General features: G+C 43.1%; 1 protein-coding gene across 2 annotated transcripts in view; it reads right to left on the bottom strand.

Moving 5' to 3' along the window:
• The window catches only part of LOC130533539 (pro-neuregulin-3, membrane-bound isoform), a 178,176-nt gene extending 164,741 nt beyond the window's left edge, over positions 1 to 13,435 (bottom strand). Inside the window, exons 1-2 of one of the 2 annotated variants that reach the window (XM_057047044.1) lie at positions 12,397 to 13,435; positions 11,102 to 11,865 (exon numbers count right to left, since the gene is read on the bottom strand). In XM_057047044.1, the coding sequence (XP_056903024.1) occupies positions 11,102 to 11,816 (715 nt within the window). In that variant the 5' untranslated portion in view covers positions 11,817 to 11,865; positions 12,397 to 13,435. Of the gene's footprint in view, positions 1 to 11,101 lie in introns of both variants that reach the window. The other variant, XM_057047043.1, reaches the window with a different exon arrangement.
• Positions 13,436 to 22,527: the final 9,092 nt, after the last annotated feature.

Genomic DNA, 22,527 nt, shown 5'->3' with positions numbered 1-22,527 from the left:
TGGGAGGCTATGCGTCTGTGTGTGTATGTGTGTGTGACTGAGTTTGTGAGAGAGAGAGAGAGTATTTGTGCTGCAGTGAACAGAGTGATTGGTAAATCAGAGAACAGATAAATGCACAAAAGACAGAGAGCGAGCAAGAGAGAGACATCAGTCATTACTAACAACTGAATGGCAGAAATGGTGTTGACACCTCATGAGTGTGACGTGTTCATCACCATGGGAATGAACTGAATGGGGTAATTGGTCTGAAGGATGTTCTGGAGACGCACAATTCCACTGTCAGCCTCCATGTTTGCCTTCAGACTTTATCCTAAACTTTCCGACACATTTGGTCTGGAGAAAAGGGCCAAATGTAATTTCAAACGATTTGCTCACACAAAACAAGAGGCAGCAGGACGCCAGTTTATGACACAATGGAAGCATCCTGCAGTCATCCTCTGCTGCAGCAACACCGGGATATTTTGCCACAATACTGTGTTACTTCAGACTTTGCAGTTTTTTTCAGTGTGTGTGTGTGCGTGTGTGTGCGTGGGTATGCAACACCAACCTGCTCGAGCGTTGCTTGTTTTACCTGGACAGCAATATCAAACCACTTTACAAGCTGACTGCTCAATAAAGGCTGAATGTGTGTGGTGAAACCTGAGAGCTGTGGATAGAGGGCCCATTAGAGCACATGTTAACCTCAGATATGGTTCTGTTAGCCTGCAAAGTAAAACCCGGCTCTTGCTTCTACCCCCCACCCCCCCCCCCAATATGTTTGAATCTTTGAGCATAATACAAAAACAAGCCAAAAAAGAACCACAAATATATGGTTCAAGTACATCATCACATATTGACAGTGATTCCTACCAGTTGTGCTCCTAATTATGTGGAAGATGCAGGCTCACAGCCCATAATATGGACGTAGCGCCGCTGCGGCTACCAATTGAGTTGCTAACAAGCCAGCCTTATTGTATCAAACTGCGCTCGCCACCTTGCAAACAGCTGACACTCCTAACCCCCTGAGCCCGATTCTATAAACAGCATCAGAACCCCGCCATTCATCACTCACCACCAAATCAACTCTGGCTGGGTGTAATGTAAATGTAAATGAACTGAGTGGGCAGAGACGGCAAAATTGAAGGAGAACGAAGGGAAAGCTGTGTGTCGCTGGATTAGAGACCCTTTCACCCCCCTTCATCGTTCCTGTTGAAAATCTCTGGTCTCGCCAATTCTCCTCCTGCCCACTCCAATCCATTTCTTCCTCCCCGTTATTATAGTTAAGCTCCCCTCCTCTTTTGCATCTTCTCATTCCTTCCGTACATTCTGTTAAATTCCATTTCTCGTCCTCTGCCTCCTGGCTTTGCTGACAGGACACATGCAGATAATCATTTCTTATTTCCCATCTATTGTCTGCAAACGTGCAGCCACCCTGACAACCCACAGAGCAAAGAGGTAACTGGAGCATCCACCCGTCACCACTGGGTCCATTAAAACATGTTGTTTGACCATAAAATGACAAAACCTCAGCTAATCAGTTTAGAAGCATGGCTACTGACCTACTCTTCAGGCACTGTGATGCTGTCAAAGATGCTAAACTGTGGTTACCGTCGATACCAGTACGGCGGGAGGATGTGGCGTAAAGCGATGCAGGTTACTCCTACCGTGACGCGCTACTCGCAGCAGTGTGGTAGTTATGCTGTGGTATCTGTGGCAACCCTTACTGTGGTGAAATTGGTCGACATATTTGCTTAAGTAGAGCGAAAATGAGAAATGCTGCAATCTCCCAAGCATTTTGATAGATTTGCGAATCCAAAGCTGTTAAAATGTTATCCCGCTTATAATGTGGGAACACAGACGCACATAAGCATGATCAATGTCAGACTCCAAAAAGAGCGACGGCCCAACCATCTGCCCCAAGGACAGGACTGAGAGGACTGATGGCTAGCATATGACACCGAGCTTACCGGCTGGGTGTGAGGGTGTGTGTGTGTGTGAGTGTGTGTGTGTGTGCGCGACTGAGATGTGTTTCCCCATCAAGGTGACCTTCTAGAAAGCTTATCGCTTCCCTTGGAACCCTCTCATGTGGTAACACAATCAGGAATGTGAGGTGAACTGCGCTCATTTCCTGCATCACCGCCCTAAATTTATTTTTAGTCTCAAATAACTGGTGCCAGCATTTGCTGATATTCTGCATTTTATTGTTGGCAGAAGCTCAACACAAAGTACACAATTTACTGTTGTACTAGATATTCAAAATCCTCCACAGCTGTCGCGTCTCCAAGGTGAAGCGAAGCCATTGTCCACCGACAGTGCAGTCACCGTCTCGACAGTCTGATCTATTCCTCTTTGTTCTATTTCCTCCCGCACTGTCAGGCCTCCACCAGGAAAAAAATAAAAAGTGAGCTTCACACAGCCTCCTAGAGAGATGCTGGCAACAATCTTTGAAGCTAAAAATAACTGCAGGGGAAAAAAGAAAAAAAAATGAGCAAGCTCGGGATAATCAGAACCTACAGCCATATGCAAGCTCGCTCCCCTGCACGTAGGGATGCCTGCTGAACTGCTGAGTGGCAAAAGCCCTGGATACAATCACGCTGGGATCAATATATCACAGAGGGCAGAGGATGGCTGAGGTGGCTCATGTAATATGGATGAAAAATGCAGCAGACACACCCACATACAAAGAATCAGATATATCGCTCCCTGAGAAGCAGGACCCCTCCGTGGGTCTGCCATTAATGAGTGGGGAAAACAAATTTAGTAGATTAGTGCCAAGTGTTGGTGCCGAGTCAGCCTCCGCATTCCTCTTTATTATGCAAACAATGGTGATGATCCATATTGTGACTTAAAAAGCCATCGATTAATATTATTATTACTTCACAGGCCAGTATTTGTTTTATTTATTAACTGTATATTCTGAGAGTAATTTACGAGTCAGCACAAAACGTGTCTAATGATTCGCTCAAATGAAGCTGCAGGTAAAGATCTAGTTTCAGGTGTTTCTAATATCTTGATGGCTTTGAACGGCCCAGACGTGAAGCATCAAAGTACACCCAGATCCCCGTTGGAGACCTGCTCAGGCCTGAATCGTTCAGACCTCCCTGCTGTCCACAGAGTGTGATTCAGCACCATCTCGGCATTCCATCAGCGTTAACGGCCTTGTTTTCTGCAAGGTGCCAAGAGCAGAAGCAGAAGCAGCAGAAGCAGCAGAGCGTGGTGAGCGTAGCTTTACTTCAGGCTCAACATTTCTTATTCATGAGGTCAAAGTGCAGCACATTAAGTCGTATACCACAAGTTATACGACTTAAGCTGGATGTTTGGAACCGCATCCATTTCTAATGTTATTAAAAGGCTGCAAATACTCTGAAATCCAGGAGACCTCTGGTCCCCAAACCTTCTGCATGGTGAGGACAATAATGAACACTCAGGTTCCCCTTTAGCTGGTTTTTACTGGAACCTTTCTCCATTTTAGTTCGGTCCATTCACTGAAACAGAGTCTAATGAGAAGTGTGAGCTCACTGTGAAACAGAGACAGAAAGTGTAAACCACTGCAGCGTCTCCAGTCAAACAACATGAAGCTACAGCGCATTTGTCTATATCCACAGAAAGAAGCTCCAAAAATTAAAAGCATCAACTCCAGCTCGGCTCATGTGGTGCCTTCGTGGCCCTTTAGGCAGTTCACTGTGTGGGTTTGGTTTGGGGGGTTTTGTGCATCTACAAACTCCTAGTTTGACTTTCCTGATCCCATTTGTCACGGCCCACACTCCTGGTCTGGGAGTAGAGGCGCGGGATGCAACTGCAGCTTTTGGCTATGGTTGAACCTCAGAGAGTCTGATGTTGATTTGCTTACTTGTGTTAAACGGTTTGCTGCTGTAGGCCAGCTGACCGATTTATTTACAAAGCGAGCCAAAGGTGGGCTGTGGGGGGATAAAAAACAGATTATTGCCCCAAGGGAAGTCACCATTTTTTTAAAAAAAAAACCATGCTAACAGAAGTGGGGATTAGAAAGTCGTTTTTTGACATCTTTGAAGAAACTATCGATCTTTTAAAACCAGCAGTGTGAAAAACAGAACTGTCCTGCTCACAAGAAAGATGAGGGAAATGCAGGAAAAGCCTCAACTCACCTTAAACCTCATCAGTCACCTGTGCTGTGTCCATTCCTCTCTAATCAAGAAAGCATAAATCTGCATTCATTAAGATCTGAGCAGCATGCTATGTTTAATTTTGCTTTTTATCATCTAAAATGAAGTTGATTTACGAACCACCCCCTCCGTGTGCTTCCAGCCATCATATCTGCTCCTTCCCAGGATGGAAAATGAGCGTGCCCTGAACACCGTGACCTGAACGGGGTGCAGGTGCTCGGAGTGGGATAATTCGTCAATGGGTAATCTTCAATTATTTACATTTTCCTCTACATATTGAACATGTTTCTCTTTTGCATCATTAATGTTTCATCACTCTAGCCTCTGCAGGACGCTCCATCAGAATGAATCAGAGTGAAACTTCTCCCCACGGCATCTTTGCCAGATTTAAATTCTAATCATGAATGTTTTTGTGAAATAAAAAAAAAAAAAAGCACTTGGCTGGGGGTCACGGATAGCTGCTCAACAAACACATCAGAAATATAATAACAGGAATAGATCATTTTTGGTCTATAAAAGCAGCCAGCATGATTTCTTTTTTTTTCATGTTATCATGACATGTGAATGAAAGAGAAAATGAGGGAAGCACAGGCTCGCTGTTAACTTCCTCACCATTTGGGTTGGAAGACCACCTGAGATCTCGGGTGTGCTGTACACACTCAGATGTCCCGGTAATCCTGGAAAAGTTTAAGGCTCCTGCCTCCATGAAGAAGTGATCGATAAACAGGAGGTGCACAAATTATATCACATTTTAACTGACCTAAAACCTCTGTAAAATACAGATTCTTAGACGTACTGGATGGGCTTAGATGGACATGGACATTCTAGGTTGTGTGTGACTGGGTGCCACTGGGGACTTGCGTCTAAGCAATTCATGGAAAAATTAATCCGAGGGTAAAAGAAAATTTTGCAATCTTTTTTTAAAGCCTAAAATCTGTTTTAACCATCCCCACGAGACTGTGGGCAGCACAAAATAAATTGATCAACTGCATTAGATTACAAATCATAAAGTATTTGTATTAGATGGAACATTCTAAACATAATAGACGTTTTGGAATATGGCAAAACTCCATGTAAAAACAACATGCTGGGAGCAGCACTCTTAAATTTATATGTATTATTATTGAGGCGAAGAATGTTAGCAATGAAAAAGCTAAACATCCAACATGCTGACAAGTTCTGGCTTTAGCTTCAGCCTTCTTTAGAGGCATCATCAGCTCAGTCTGGCGTCCTCTGTGCCCCCCCACGCCGCTTATTGGAGGAAGGTGTCCCAGGCCTGCGAGAGGACATAAGCCCCCTCGTCTTGGTTGATGGCTCCGCTCCCACGCTTCCTTATTTCGATGAGCTCCTCGATCCATCTGAATTTGTTCCTTTCTGATGCACTGATTTCTCCTCGTCCCAGTCCATGATGTGGTTGTTGCTTCTGTAGTGTCCTGTTATAACTGTAGTGTCCTGTTATAACTGTAGTGTCCTGTTATAACTGTATAACTGTAGTGTCCTGTTATAACTGTTATAACTGTAGTGTCTTGTTATAACTGTAGTGTCCTGTTATAACTGTAGTGTCCTGTTATAACTGTTATAACTGTAGTGTCCTGTTATAACTGTTATAACTGTAATGTCCTGTTATAACTGTAGTGTCCTGTTATAACTGTAGTGTCCTGTTATAGCTTGTTGCTTTTGGGGTAAGTCAGCCTGCTGTCTCCCTCTCACATTCCCATTGATGATCTTTTTTTCCAGGTTATGAATTATTTTCCGGTTTCTCCAATTTGTTTTGTGGGAGGAGTTTCATGGAACTTTGAAAACGATTTTAGATTTTCTTGTCTGGCATTATTGTGTCTTTTGGGTGCTGTTGTTGTCGGAGTTTTGTGTTATTTTTACTGTTGCTGCACTGTGTTGCATCGGTTTGTATAGTAGTGTTATTATACATTGCCTGTCTGATAAAAAGAAGCTCAGCCTATATCTGAGAAGATGTCAGAATGGATCTAATTGATCCCAGAGCTCCCTACGAGCCCTGTAGAGGCAGGTAAAGAAATCACTAACAGAACTCAAGGACTCATCCTTTGAGTCCTAAGACATCTGACACCTCTTCATCGATAGTCTTCATCGAGGGTCAGAGAGGGTCTTCAGTAGACCCTCTGTTGCAGGTCTGGGTGCTTCATTTCTCCCATCAGCTCCTCGAGTGTCTCTAAGGCAGCCCGTCTGCATTTTACTGTCCCCGAGATCAATTTCCAGGAGGTTTGACGTCCACAGCACCTGGGACAGCTCCAACTGAGGGACATCACGGACTACCGTCAGGGACTGGCAGGTTGCTTTTGTCAACACTCTCGCAAGACGTCTTGCGAATGTCTGCTCCTAGCTAACATCATGTCCAGATCCAGTCTCTGATCTCCTTGTCTCATTTTTAGCCTTTTTAGGTTTGTGGTCAGGTTTGTGGCAGGAAGGGAGAATGGCTTCAATCGACAAGGCCCCCACCTTCCCAGTTGTCAGTCTCTCGGCCATCATTTTGATGATGAGAGCGACCAACACTCCAGCTTTCTCAAGTGGCAGCAGAGGTTTGGAGATCTTCCTTAAGAGCTCTTCCATTGGGAGTCCACTGACTGTCGGGGCACTGGGAAGATCACTTGTGCCAAGTGTGTGCGTGTGTGCGATATTGGGAATATCTGCTGCATCGAAGAGTTCTCCCAGGCCGTCGTACAAGTGCTGTGTAGAGAGAATCCTTTTCTCTCCGTCTGCCATGTGGCAGAACGCAGCTCTTACAAACACATGGAGCACCGAGGTGTTGTGTAGTTCGACAACAGATTTTTGCACCTTAGTTCAGGTCTTTGAGGTGAACGTATTCGTCTCACACTGAATCTCTTCGTGAATTTACTGGATGCTTTTGGTATTCTCTTTATCTCATTGGGAATTCCATTTACTCCTTTTGAGGTCCAGCGCAGCCATTAGCATGAAGTGAATTGTCATTGATGGCACTTTTATCTTTGGTTCATGCCTCCAAAGTACCTATTTGTTGGAGGATTTGCAACACCAGTGTCCGGGGCATGCACACTGTGGACATCAGCTGGCACAGACGCTCAAAAGACACTCCATGCTGGTCTTTTAGGGGGTTTCTCTGCAAACTTATGCATGAGTCTGTGATCATATGCAGATTAAAGACCTCCCTGGTGAACTTCAGACTTCCCAATGAACTCTGGCGGCATTTTTTTTCCCACTTCCTGTATCTCCACTTTTGAACACTCGGGTTCGCTCAGGTCACCTTGGTCTTTCTTAAACTCCCCTCTGAAATGTTCTAAGGAGCAGCTGGTGGAAGGGATAAGGGCATTTCCCACTCTGTGACGTGACCATCAGCCCCTTTAGATACTAACATATTCTGGTGTAGATCTCACTGTGTATCTGCTCTGAAAGTACCTTATCAAAAACAAGCTAAATGACACCAGGTGGCCTTTCTTCTGTGTCAGAAAAATGGGTCACCTTATCCACTAAAGACTCAAATCTCTCAGAGGTGCGCTTGTTTAGAGATCCCGGAGCATTTCCTCAGTCTGTTCCCGCAGCACCACTGAGGTTGTGTGTGAAGAGTTCTTCATGATTGGCTTCCAGGCAGTTTCTGCCTTGTGCAATTGTGGATTCTCCTGAAATATCACGACGTTCCTCTGAACACTCTGTGGTTCATATTCAGTGGTGGAGTATTGTTATTACTGCTATTAAAGTAGTTACTGAAAGCCTGTTGTGACAGTGTGTAACTGGGTGGAGGTTCATACAATCCTACCTTTAGCCTGTGTGGAACACGTACAAAATTGGGAAAACTTTCCAAATTACACAGAGAAGGCAGGGAATTAAAGCCAGAACATGCTAGCAATGATGTGACAGTAGTCAAAGCAATAAAGTGCTGCCCCTAAATTAAAAGGTCCTTTTAATTTTTCAAGACAAAATGATGATGGTCCTGCTACAGACTACAGAAGATTATTGAAGCCTTCGCTCTCCTGTTATCATACATATAAATCATTTTTTTCTCCGCTTCAAAATACAAGAGCTACCAAAATACACATCTAAGGAAAAAAATCTCTTTAGTGTGCCACCTTAACATCAACTGATAGAAGTATTCTATTCCCCATTCAGGACTATCTTTCAATCTTTCCATCCTCCAGCAGTCAGGCTCCTTTTCTGCCCATATAGAGTGTGTGACTGATAGGTGGGAGAAGTGCAATTCTGTCGCATCCACAGTCATGGTGATGGGCTGTTAATCTGGATTTAGGTTCCAGGTCCACTGTCTCACTGCAACCTAATGCCACTGAGTGGCCCAGCCTGAAAACTGTCTGCAGCCGAGCATCTTCTGAAGCTCAACCCTGACAATCACATAATGATCTCTAATCAGTGATCACATTCTACTCGTCAGCTCGGCTTCTATCAAATATTTCTACATTGTTGCCTACATGATGCAATTAATGGTTTCAAAGCAAGATTATTGCACAATAAAACTCATTCTTTCATTGCTGTATTGACTTCTTTGGTTCTTTTTATTTAAAAAAATGAAGGATTGTTTTTATATGCATCTGGATAATTATTTATAAAACTTTTGAATTTTAAATTTAGTTCTAAGCATCACAATAATAATGACTACTCAGAAGATTAATTGCTCCTGTATCACAATTATTATTATTTACAAAAAAGGGAAATTATTAGAAAATGTTGTAAAATCTTTGTTGGTTTCACTGTTTTTTTCCCATAATAAGCCAACATGACAGTCGTGCTGAGGCATCGACTGGCATTTTTCCCTACACAGCAAAGGTTCCTTGACCCCCTATAATTCTGGGACCTCCCTGTGTGCCTGTAATGTGGGACAGAGGGACAGTTTGAGATTTTGTAAAGATCAAGAGATTTAGATCCATCCATCAAGCCTTCAATTTGACATTTGCTAGGTGAAAGCCACATCTCATCTCACAGAAAGCTTTTATTGGCAGCACAACTTGACATCTTAATTAGACAACCAGAATGTCACCAAATACCACCCACGCTATGGTATAATGTCCATGAGCTCAGGGAATAAAGTTTCCATTCAGAAAAGTAAAAGCTGACTAAGAGCTGTGACTCTTTGGATGGCAATAAGCTGTGTTGTCCTGTGGGAAATAAATACACAGTATTCTTTTTTTTTCGAATTCTGGAACTATTTAAGTTTAAAATTGCATTTTTGCATTGCTACAGTTGAGTTTGCACATAAGTAGGACTGATATCAGGGGAAAAAAACACTGTTGCACATGTAGATCTCATTCATCCATCTTCACTTTGCCTTTGGGAATCCTGAGAACAACATGTAAACAGATGACCTTCTGCACTTAAACGGTGACGCAAGCTATTCAGAGTAATGAAATATTGACACCCACATATGTAGCTAATGGATAGTTGATGAGAAAAGGGTAAAATTGGGAAAGGTGACATTGGTGACACTGATTTCATTCTGAAAATGACTGGAACTCGGAACTTTCTCAAAAAAAGCCAAAAAGACATTTTCCAGTGGATATTTAATATATTATGAGTGAGTGTGATTGAGAGGGAGCGTTGACAGGGGGACCAGATGAAAGAACACATTTTCAACAGGTAATTATTAAAGTACGGTATGATGATGCATGGCCTCAATTTATTTTAATTGCAGTGGAATTATAACGATTTCTGCTTTCAGATTTGTAATTATCAGAGGAACCATTCGGTGGTAATCTGCGGACCTATTTCTGTCTGAAGCAATATTTTATTTTAACATAGAGGCCACTACAGATGAAATGGGGGAATTGCTGCAGTTTGCAGTAGAGTCATTTGTTTAACACAAAATCAGTCCGGCCAGGATGGCAGAGCCATGTTCAAGATGCATGGATCGGAAATCCTCCATTCCAAAATGTGTAATGCAAATTCATGGATTTCCCACCAAAAAAGAAACTGACAGGGCATCAATCTCGAGGAGTAATGATAAAACGTTGAAAATACAGCCCAATCCTTTTTTAAATAAAGGATCACAGACATGAAGGAGGACCTGAAGAGATGTCCAGCAAATAAACTGACACCATTTTGAGAGCAGTGACAAACTATGGAGGAGGACCTTGTGTGTTGCTAAAGCTCTGATCAATAGCATGTGTGCTCGGCACCATTTCAGTCAAGGACGGATGATAAAGAGATGATCAGGAAAAAGAACATCCATACTCTCATGCTCTCCCCCACACACACACACACACTCACACTCACACACTATCACTTTGTAGCTTGAGGCTTAGACAAGTAGAAAACCTCACTTAGTATGCATACAAGGGTAAACATGCACCAATAATTTCCAAATTCAAAACGGCGATGAACCAGTTATCAGGAAGTTTGAGCTCTGCCAGGCTGTGCGCAAGGATTCTTTTTTTTTGTTCTAAATAATGCAGTTCTGCATTCCACGGACCCTGCCAAGAACATTTCTTTAACAGATACACGGAAAGTCATAAAATTCAATTTTGTTCTTTTCCATCTTCATGCTTAAAAGGATTTCTGGATAAAGTCCCGACTTCCCCACTCTGCAATGCCAAATTCATTTTGCACTTCCTGTCACAACCAATGTTGTGATTTAAAAATCTAAACACCAAAGTCCAAAAGGAAGCAAGATCAAACCTCTGCCACCATGTTAGAGCTTGATAAGTGGAATGGCTACCGGACGATATGGACTGATGGATGAGATGGAAAAATGATTAATTATTAACTTCAGCAACAGTTGACTTGACAGTAAAGTCATAGAGTGTCAGATGAAGCCTAAAGCTCAAACATTGCTCATAATAATGTTACTGTAATCATCACAGATCATTTCTATACATTTAAGCCATACACACAAAATGCAGACACTATTTTCTCTGCTACCACTATATTGTGTTTCCCAATTGGCATGTTAAAATATGCCAACTAGCCATAAAAGCTTTAAAATGCCACTGAAAAACAGGCAAACAGGCAACATACAAAGGTCCACTTACGTGTTTTCCGGTGGCTGTGCGAACGTGTAGACACTGTGGTGGATAGAGTCGTTGTTTGCTCTGTGGCCCACATCTGTGTTGAGTCGTGGAGCACAGTCGGATTGGCCGGTGAGGGGCTGGAGGTTGCCACTCCAAATATGAAGGTTGTCCTGGATGCCACGGTGGTAGTAGTATAACCTGAAGGTCCGCGTCCGTGATGTACAGGATTCCACGGCGTGACTTGGCTACCTGAGGCTCCGCCCCCTCTCGGGTTTATGGTGGTGCTTGTAGCGGTGGAAGGAGTTCTTCCTTTTGTAACAGTTACAGTTCTTAGAGTGGGGTTTCCAACATCAACTGAAGGAGTAGTCGTGGTGGTGGTCGTGTCGGGACTTTTGGGGATTCCACTTGGTTTAGAGAGAAAGATAGGATCCTGGCCTATTCGATTAGCATCCACCAAGTCTGTTGGAACATAATCCCGAACTGTACCAACAACAATCCATTTCAGCAGCATCAGACTCAATCCAAGGCCAACGAAACCAATTAGTAAGGGGACCACACACAGCCATGTCTGCTGGCGAGGCCAAACAGCACAGCGAAGGGGGCCTTGGTCCTGAGGCTGGCCCTCACCCCGACCCGCTGTAGCTCTAGATCCTTCGGGCTCCTCGAGGATCACTGCCCCAGAAGGAGCTGCTCCAGAACACTCATTCATCTTTCCTTGCCTAACGTCGTGGCTCATTGAGGGTTAACTCTGTTATGGCCATCCATCGCAAATGACAGAAAGGTTCCTAACAATACAAGCAAGAAGGGACAATAAAAGTACAACAGTGCCAAAAAAAAGAACATATGGGTTTCAGAAACACATAGAAAAGATTAAATTCAAGGAGAGAGAGGAAGGGAGGGGTGGAGGAATGATAATGGCGAGACACAGTCGCGACCACAAAAGCACATTCACACGGAGACGCATTTAAAGACACCGAGACAAAAAAAGGCCCCCTTAGTCCACACGTAGTCCTGCCGAGGTGCTAATGTCAAACAATTCAACTTTGAGAATGTTTGCAGTTGAGCAAGACAGAAGATGAAAAGAAGGAATACTTCGAAGCAGGAAGAGGGACAAAAGGTAGAGATGGGAGGGATGGATGGATGGATGCAAAGGACTCATTTACATATGGGCATGTGTCCGTGGCATCGATCTCGTGATGCCAGTGCAAGAGAAGAGGGACAAGAAAATGGAAATCCACCTCAGTTTCTATTTAACATGCAACTCTTCCTCCCCCCATTTAGACAATCCATAATCTCTGTTTGAGTATAAAACTTACGGGGTGGGTCTGAATGCTTCCCCACCCAGTGCAGTTCAAAAATGAGATATTTTCCAATGCAGCTTGTTCCAACAGCTTTTGCCTAGTCAGCGTCCCCCAGCTTTCAAAATCTCGTTCATAACCGAAAGAGGTTGAGCTTGGAGATCCATTTTTTAAGCATGCGATCTCGCTGAACTGAGTTTCTTCATTGTCCTTTCTCCACTCGGCTTGTCCCTTCCTTTCGGATACAAACTCAAGCCCACTTTGATGCTTTAACGTGTGCTCTAAATTCCAATGCAGCCAAAAATAAATGTGCAGAGTCTAACTGATCTTTCAGGATACAGTTAAATAATTCAAAAAAATTAGAATCAGCGCTTGAGCCAGAACAAAAAAAAAGACTGAGGGGTGTTGTCGAGCAGAGGTATCACAGGGTGGATAAATCTGCAACTGTGACGTGATCCAGCTCCTTCACTAACCGGGTATGGATCAGATTTCCCAGAGCTGTCCACTCAGTGTCCTCCTGTCTGCATATGCTGTCCTTTGATACTGCAGCAAGCAGTGCGATAGCCTTTCCTCATCTGTTTGCAGAGTAAATTCCACCACAGAAGAATAAAATGATAGAGCAAGAGAAGCAGAAGTGGGTGCAGTGAGCGAAACTGTCCGCAGAAAACAAGATGCAGTTAGAAAACACAAAAAGACCACTGACAAGAGGCGACAACGTTTGAAAATATCCCAGCGAGTCTCTCTGAGAGCGTCCGCTCCCTTTGGTCCCCGAGAGCCTGCGCTCTTTCTCGACCGCCTGTGATTTGTTGGTCGGGTTGCCAGGATCCTCTGCCTGTCCTTCCCTCCAGGATGCTGCCTCGCAGATGCTTGGAAACGTGCGCTCCGCTCTAGGATGAGAACTTGAAACAACGCGGCAAAAAGCTCCGTTAACCCACCCCCCCCCCGGTGAGGTTAAAAACATTCAACAATGCAGCTGTCTTTACCGGTGGCAATTGTAATGCAGAAGCACATACAGCTGCCTCCCTGAGCTGCCACCGCTGAGAGACAGTGAACGAGTGTGCTGGTAAAAAAAAAAAAAAGCTCAGGCACAGACAGAGCACTGTATGCACCGTGAGAGAGAGAGAGAGAGAGAGAGAGAGAGAGAGGAAGGGAGGGAGGGAGAGACAGAGATGGAGGGAGGAGAGAAAGAGGCTGCACCTGCTAGATGCACCAGCAGTGGGAAGCTTGCCCACCTCCGTTAGTAGGGTGGAGAGTGAGTAAAGATGCAGAATGCATACAGAAACCCAGAGAAAAGACAAACGAGGTGTGTGTCTGTGTGTGTGTGTGTGTGTGTGTGTATGTGCTGATAAAGATAATGAGAATGGGTTGGGGGAGGGAAGGAGTGAGCTCTGCAGCGTCAGATGAAGCAGCGCAAACGGGTGCAAACAGACGGAAGCAGATGCACGATGCAGGGGCATCTCGCTCGCTGCCTTGGCCCCGCCCACTGCTCAGCGCCAGGAGGGATAGACACATGACAGGATGAAGGGACGGATTTTCAGAACAGACTCCCTTCAAGTTGTGTCATGCGCTCGTCCCTGCAAAACAGCTGAAGCCCAGTAGAGATTCGTTGCCTTTATTGGTACGTTTCCTTTTGGCTGCAGGTTTTATTTTTACATTGTTTTGCAATATTACAGAGCAGTGTTGTTGCAGTGTTGTTACAATTGTAACTGAATACAGTAAATACACACACACACATAGAGTGCTTTGGATGAGCACTCAATCATTTTAACAAAGCTGCTGAGCTTGGTGTGTAAAGCCAATTTAAAGTGTATGTCACAACAGCATGCCACATATAAGTTGATCACTTTATTTGTGCACAGAAATGCACAGAAATTGTGCTCATGAGAGTGATGGCACCACAACACACACACACACACACACACACACACGCTCACACAAACCATGAGCAGCAGTTGAGCCATCAATTGGTCCCCTGTGTAAAGTCAAGGCATGTTGTGCACATCCGCACAGGAATGACGGCGCCCATTAAAGCGGCCACAGTTCTTTGATAGTTAGGTACTCGTAGCAGCTGCTCATTCCAGCCTTTAAAGAACAAATGTAGTCCTTCAAAATGGTCAGAGATGTAATTACCTGAGCAGAGCAATAACAAGTGTGCGAGGGTACAGTCTCAGGTGAGTCATTACTCCAGGAAGTTCTCAGCTGAATGTGATAAAAGATGGTCGCCAGTGTAGAAAATCAGCGTGCAGGGAGCTGTTCAGCCTTATTTTAACTCGCTGCACAGAAAACAGCAACATCTCAGGTCAAAATGAATCAATCTCAGATCTCAGAACCTAAAATATACCATCCATAATTACAGTCCCTCCACAAATCTTACACATTTTAGGCAAAATGTATTTAGCGACATACTGCTTTATAATATTCCACGGATATAGTTAACATTTGATTATTAATATACAAATGAACGCCTCCAGATCATATTATTTGTTATATACCAAGCCTTTAATGAGAGAATGGGCAAATCTGGTTCAAATGTACACTTTTGAAGATGCAGGGACGAGTCTCTACAGTTTAGGAAGGTCATGTTTCCTGCATCAGGGCCCGGCCAAAGGTTTCTGCATTTCTCAAGCAATGACAACCTGAGCTATATACAAAAGTTAACTTGTCTATTTCCTTTTGAAGGTGTTTTTTGCTTTCCTTTGTAGTCTCCACTTATCTGTGAGTTCCAATAACATTACAACATAAAAGGCTTTGGTTTCACAAACACATGCAGCTGTGTTTAGCATTGGATGAACACATTCATTTTATTTTTTTAATAAAGCTTTCAATTAAATTCGCCTCTGTTCTGCCTCTCAAACTACCAGTTTTGTCAATTAACACTGTAGCATCAAGTGGCAGTTTCCTGCTGAATCGATACTGAATTAAATGTAGTCTTTGCCAGGACACACACACCCTGGAGACCTACTGATCAGCTCAGGGACGCGGCATGGACACGTTACCTGGAGATGGACCACAAAGGGTCAAAGGTCAGTGCAACACCAATTGACATTGAGGAAAGGCCTCAGATTTTGTTATTGCAGATTAACACAAACGTTCAGGAGTCTTTAAAATCCAGAGACAATGGTTTCCTCTCCAAAGTTTGTTGTTTTATTTTTCAATAAATCTGAATCCCAGGTAGCTGAAACAGCCAGACCTGTCTCCTACTAATTGGTGAGAACAAAGAATCTTTAAAGAGATACCCCTCGTGTCTCGTTCGTCTTTGTGTTTGACCTCACCGCACCTGCGCTCCAATTGATTGTACCGGACAGATAGATGCTACAAAGCCATTAAAGCCAGGGTCTCAGTCTACCCAAGGATGCTGGTGTACAGGAGGGATGGTTGTCTGGGCCCTTCAACATAAATAGAGCAGGGAAAACTTCTTGTTAGCAGAGTGAGACAGCTGTCAGCACTGTCAGATATATGGTAAGTTTTTTGCAATTCTAATCAAAAGGCTTTTTTTAAACCTTTAATGTCTCAGAGCAGAGACACACTTGTGTTTGAGGTTATGACATCTGTAACTGACGCAGTAAGTGATATGGTTGATCCGGGGGGAGGCTCATTGGGATCTGAACACGAGCTGGGTCATCATTGACCTGTCAGCGGTGTGTTGTTAAAGGTCAGCACACTTGACTTTAATTGGCACCTACGGCCCCGTGGCGTTCGTGTGAGGCCTGATCACCATCAAACATGTCAGGTTTAAGCGTGAGCGGGCACGAGATCTCAACTGTCGCCATAAGAACCAGGCTGGACAAATCAACATGTACTCAACAAAGGCTGAAAATTTACAGGTATGAAGGTGTTGGAGTTTAGAAGTTTCACATTCTCCTGCAGCATTGGTCCATCTTACAGTAATCCCCCATCACTTCCCACCAAATTTAATTATATAAAATGTGAAGCTAAAACTGCAAGAGGTGATAAAATCCCAACTATTTTGATTATTACAAACTGAATGCAAAATGTTAAACCAAGAAACTTCAGAGTGCCTGTGGTTTTAATTAATAGCCGATGTTTCCTTTGTGTAATAAAATCACTCCCAAAAGCTTCAAACTTTTATTTTTAAAATCATTTGATCTGACTCCACAGTGTGAAATTGTTGATTAGAAAGTTGAAAAAGTTTTATATTTATGGTTTTCATGTTGTAAATCCAGTTTTCTAAGCTAGGCCTTTATTGTGGGATAAAACTGATGACGCATCCGACTTCTTTTATTCTCACCATAATTGTGTCTACATCCAATACTTCATTAGAACTAAATGCAAGTCTATTTTCACCTCTTCACTGTTATGGTTTCGGATTTGGACTGAGCATATTTTAGTTTTTCTATAATTTTAGTGCAATTTGGGTTAAACAAGTTACAGCCCAACATCATTGGGGTTAAAGAATTTTAAAGAAACGAGAGCTGTGAGCAGCACCGCGCCACCTGGTGGCCCATCCTGTTATAAAAAATTACAGTACTGAAAATCTAGAGGCACCGAAGCTCATATCTACAAAATCAAACATTCATTAGTTTGCTGACTTGAGGATTTGTTTGTTTGTTTTGAATGAAACACCAGAACAATATGAAGAATTAAGGTCAGGTTTGTGGTCATGTAGGCAATCCTCATAAATCACCACAACCGCCACGACATCCAAGAGGACTTCTTTGAAGACCAATGAAAAATGTTTGTATTATATTAGGTTGCTGTTCAATATATTCACACAATCTTACACAATCAGAGACCTAAAGTCCTTTTCTATTACTTGTTGTGATTCACTTATCTTTTTTCAATTAACGTAAAATAAAACATTCTCTCAGCCCCCAATCGATAGCAATCAGCGTTAATGATCAATAAGATTAAAGACGGTACGTGAGCCCATTTAGGAGAGAAAACTTTCACCTCTTTCTCACTCTTTTGCTCATAAAGGAACAAAATAGTCGCAAATTAGTTTTTGACACCGCTGTCTACACAATTAGCTACAGTGAAGAGTTAAAGAGCTTCATTTAAAAGGTTATAAAAAGAGGGTTTTGGTAAAAAGTGTGAGGTAATAAAGGTGGAAAAGGGGATGCAAGAGGGTTCAATTGGTTGCCAATAGATGCAAAGACAGAACAGACCCAAAACTGGAATTGAGCAAAAATTCAGATTCATCATCCTGATTCCTAAAACCTGAAGAACAGTTTCTGTGCTTTGGGCTAAAAAAGGTATTTCAAAAAAGAAAAAAAAGAGCCGATGTGCATTCAAATATGGACTTCGATCCGCTGATTCCCACCAATATCCACTCATCTTTTGAAAGGCACTCCTCCATTTTCTCCAGTTTTGAAGCAGATCAGCTCATGCTCAACTCAACATCTCTGGACCTTGAACACACAGAAATGGACGAGTGTTTGCACCCTCAAAAAAACCCCAACAAGATCACAACTTAGCTGCTTCCTTTCGTTCCAGCCATCCTTTTTTTAATCAGCTCTCAACCAGTTTGAGAGAAGTTTAATCAGCACAAAGGCAGGAAAAAACAACCCAAAGACAGCTCATTTTCTTCACCTGGAGGTTTTCGGAGCCCTGTATTGTTGCCAGGGTTCATCCTGACTGACCGCGGATCAACGAGAAAGTCTTACTCAATAATGGATTCTCCCATATGTGTTTACTGTCGACGAAACCTCCACTCCCACCACCTCAGCAACATCATCTCTTCACTTTGGCTCAGTAATGACGCGTGCGCTGGAGCACAGAGACGCCTTCCTGACCCTGCTGTGCCCTTACAGCACTCCCATTTGGCTTTGTGTCGGTGTTACAGCCAATCACAGATGTCTAAAGCCAAAATATGCCAACACGACAGCGGCGGCGCAGAAAAATGTCACGGCCTCTGTAGCAGACGCTAAAAAAGACAGTGTGCACGGAGCGTTTTCGCTTCAGGGAAATCAGGTAATTACCGGGAAATCTGAAGACTCACTTTAGCGAGACAAGCCGGGGTCGAAGCAGTGGTGTCAGCAGAGCCCAAAACAAGTCCACAGGAAGTAATTCGGCACAGCTCAGGGGGAGGGAAAGGAGTGAGGACTAGGCAGAGGAACAAGGCCAGGTGAACGCGATCAAGGCAGGTCGTGCAAATGCAGCAGGGAGCGGAGCTAGAGGAGGAGTTTGAAACCCTGCACATGTTACAACAGTAACATATAGAGTGAAATACAGAAGCTCACAATGGAGCCCAGTAAATGAGGCACTAGAGTACAGCCAACACAGGCCATTCCCATCTGCATTCACACATGAGTGAATCTCTCTCCAGATCTGTCGAAGCTCTGGCATCTCTTATCGCTCTGCTTTCATTATGTAAAAAAAATAAAAAGAGAAAAATCTTCACCCTGTGCACGCTGACTCCTCTGATACCCTCACAGATGAGGTTCAGCATACGTCGGCTACATCCTGATACAGATCTGGACAAACTCAAATGTTAAATGAGTTTGAATTCTTACATTATTCGTAGATATTCACTGTTCTGGAGCTGACCCTTGCAGAGGTTTGGCGTTACAATGCTTCATATATCCTGCTTCAACACACATTAAATAGCCATTTGCCTGAGAATGAGTTCATTTGGTAATTGGTTTCTACACACAAGGCAAATTGACCATTTGACCAGTCTGTGTGGACGGATATTGTGTCCTAAGCTGTTAAGTGCTCATTCTGCGGACAAGATGGTGCACCGACTCAAATCTGCATAATGGGGCAATTTTCATGCAACTGACTGACAAAAGCCCTGGTTTAAGTCCTCAATGCATCAGATAAACCCCACAAAATTCCCCATTTTTGTCGAAAGCAATGACGTTTTAAAGTACATCCTTTACAAATTAAATATTTTTCATTTTACATAAGAACCACAGGGTGATGTTCACATAACTTAAATCATATTTGGTTTAAAGTTTTGAGGCTGGCTTCCGTCAAAAGGCAAAGCATTGACTTGACTGCAGATCCTTGTAGGAATGTCACTTCATTAGATGAGCGGCAGCATCTGAATGTGCTGCAGCTGATCAGTGACCAGCCAAACTGTTCACAACCACTAAAAGAGGCGTAAAAAAATTCCCTTAAATCCTCAGTGAGCTGCAGTCTGCCTTTAATGGTCTGAATCTCCCAATGTTCTCAGGAAAAGCTGTCAGGAAGAACGACGCGATGTGGCTTTAATAGACGTGTGCGGCCGGTTTGAGATTTATTTTTATATTATTGTGCTAATTTGCACATTGTCACATTGTTTTCCAAAGTTCATCTGGGAAAGAGCTGAATCGGAGTCAATTACCAGTCTTCTGCTATACATCACAGCAGTGAAGTGCAAAAAGGAACTTTCATTAACAGTGGTAATTAGAGTGGATGCATAAAACTTAACTGTTAAAAATTATCATGAAAAAGAGGTTTCACTGATGTATTATGTTAAATAACAGCTAAATTGAAGTACTGTGTGGAATCTGCGCTGATTTAACTATCATCAGTCTTCATCTCTTCAGATTTACTGTATATCATTAATATTTTGCATAAAATCTAAATCTTTTAACCATTTGAAGGTCATTATCATCTTCATATTATAACAGTAATGCCAAAGGCATTCTGCACTGTAAATATTTATGAAGCCAGTTTCAAACATGCAATTTAAATAGAAAGACATTCAATTTTACTGGCACCAGAAGAAGAATTTACTAATAACGCAAATATAATAAATATATAAAAGACCATAAAATATGATGGAAAATAAACTAAGCCTGCTTATAAAACTATATGTATGCTGTAAATTTCTCCTCTTAGCATTGCTAAACTGTAAACATTTTAATGTACAATAAACATTCATTAACCTACCAGAAACTATGATTTATGATCCTGACAACATGCTGCTTTTGTAGCAGCGAGAACTCACAAGCAGTGAGTCTGGAAGAATAATAAGATCTTTTGGGCCACTCTTAATAACACAAACATGGGAGATACAGTAATTAATACAGACAGATTTACATGGCTTCGATATTCAATTCCGTTTTTGTCACAGTTGAAGTGAAAGGATCTTCATTCAGGGCAGAGCAAGGATTTATGGGATTTAGTCGGAAAAATAGCAATTGGAATATATATTTTGATGTTGATGAACTCCAATTAGCTGGATGGACACTACTCAGGCGACTCAATGAATGAGGCAGCATGCTTTCTCACACCCATGCACACAAGTCTCACGTGCTGCCCCACAACGTGGAAGAACAGCGGTTGGTCCGGCTGTGATGGGCAGCTCCTCCAGAGGCAACACGGTGCCTTTCTCTCTGCATCAAGCTGAGCTGTCAGTCAGGACCAGAGCAGCACCGCCACAGCGGCTAATGTGTCTTTACCTCCGGCACCTGTTGGGCCATACTGGGAATATCCGGTGACAATAGAGAAACTGATTTACCACTGGCTGGAGGTAATATATGCATTGTCAAATATTTAAATTTTGCATGTACCTTTGAGGCTGCCACTGCCACTCATCGGTCCCAGCCTAGACCTTCGAATAAATGAATGAGGCTGTATCGTATGGCATTGTACTCCTGATTCCTAGGCCTTGGGATTCATTGCACAAATCATGAGCATATCACAGCTCGCTATCAACGCTAACATCTTTCTGTGATGTATACATAAAATAACTGTATGGACAGAGAACTGGGACATGTGGAAACTAACGCGGTAGCGTGAGCATCCCATAAGCCCTGTTGATGGGTGGGGAGGCCATAATGTACACTGATGTAATTAGCTACTTCATTGACTCGGTTGCTATGGACGGCAACGTCATGATCTCTCAAAAGCTCTGAAGCTTATCAGGACTTCCATATCTATTAATCCCACATCGCAGAGCCTGGATTTTAGTGTTAATATCTGGTGAAATACAAACAGCTGGATGCAGTTGTGCTACGTCTCAAGGCACTGGACCTGTGTTTGTGGTTAGCCGCTACAGTTAGCCACTGGGATATGCGAACAAATCACATCTAAATCACAATATCATAGAAAGATCGAGGTTCTGCTCAGGAAAATGTGTACACATGACATACGCATAGGCCGCTTTACATGATGCCGTGTGTGTGTGGGGGGGGGGGGGGATCACTAATATGGAACCATTACAAAAGCAAATCAAATCAATAAACAGATCGGCCCTTGGGCAATATGAGAACATGATAATTTCACTCAGTGAGGGGTCTGTTTTTAATTTACCATGGACTCAGATAAAAGGAGAGCCTATCTCAATGTATATCTCATAATTATAACTTAACCAGTATCTTAGTGGGAAGCCCAAGATTTTTATCTCATAATTACAGATAACAGAGCCAGTAATTATCAGGAGAGATGAAAATTACATGTTTGCGCAGTCAGTGAGTAAAGGAAAACATGTCTAATAAGTGAAACATTTAATGCATTTACAACAGGACAATAGCAAATTCTTGGAAATGGATCATAACAGTGAGAGCTGCCGTGTAATTTTTTATTCATTTACAAAATAGAAAGAACCTGCAATGTTCCTGGCAAAGAGAAGGAGGGCTAAGCTGACTGATCCTGGGCAGTTCATTGGTCAGTGGCAGTACACAGCTGGTTTTAGACACACATGTCCCCTGACACTAAAAATGCACACATTTAGGCTGCACGTACATTAACATAAAGAGGGATCATCAAGCATGCTTCACAGTTGCTGAGGCGGGAGTTTGAGCCCATTTGATTATGTTTGCGGGTGTTTAAAGCCCCTCCTAAAGATGGCAGTTGTGAAAAGCAAACATACGAGGGCTCTGTGGTTATTCTCCCTGCGTGCAGTTACCGGGGGGGCTGATCCACTCTGACTGCACAGGATGTAAACATGCTTTTGTGCGAACGCCAAACAGTCTGAGCCGGGGGTACACATAGACAGTCAGCCTGAGCAATCTCTTGAAGGCAGTCGTCAAGCTGAAGGCTCTATGATGGGATTGTTGGCATTGACAGGGTCGCACAATCTCTCACCTCTCCTGGTTTCTTGTTGGACTGCAGCAGTGTTTGCTCTGTTTGTGCCTGTGTGCGGCTGTGCACCGTGGGTCTAGAAGGGGTACAACAGCAGTTTGACTTTTCTTTTTTTTTCCACCTGGATTAAAAGTACCATTTCAGAACACTCTGGGGATCCAGAATAAATCAGTC

The sequence above is a fragment of the Takifugu flavidus genome, chromosome 11 (genome assembly GCF_003711565.1).
Source record: "Takifugu flavidus isolate HTHZ2018 chromosome 11, ASM371156v2, whole genome shotgun sequence".
Lineage (NCBI taxonomy): Eukaryota > Metazoa > Chordata > Actinopteri > Tetraodontiformes > Tetraodontidae > Takifugu > Takifugu flavidus.
The sequence above is the reverse complement of the archived record's forward strand: the minus strand, read 5'-3'. Positions and strand labels throughout refer to the sequence as shown.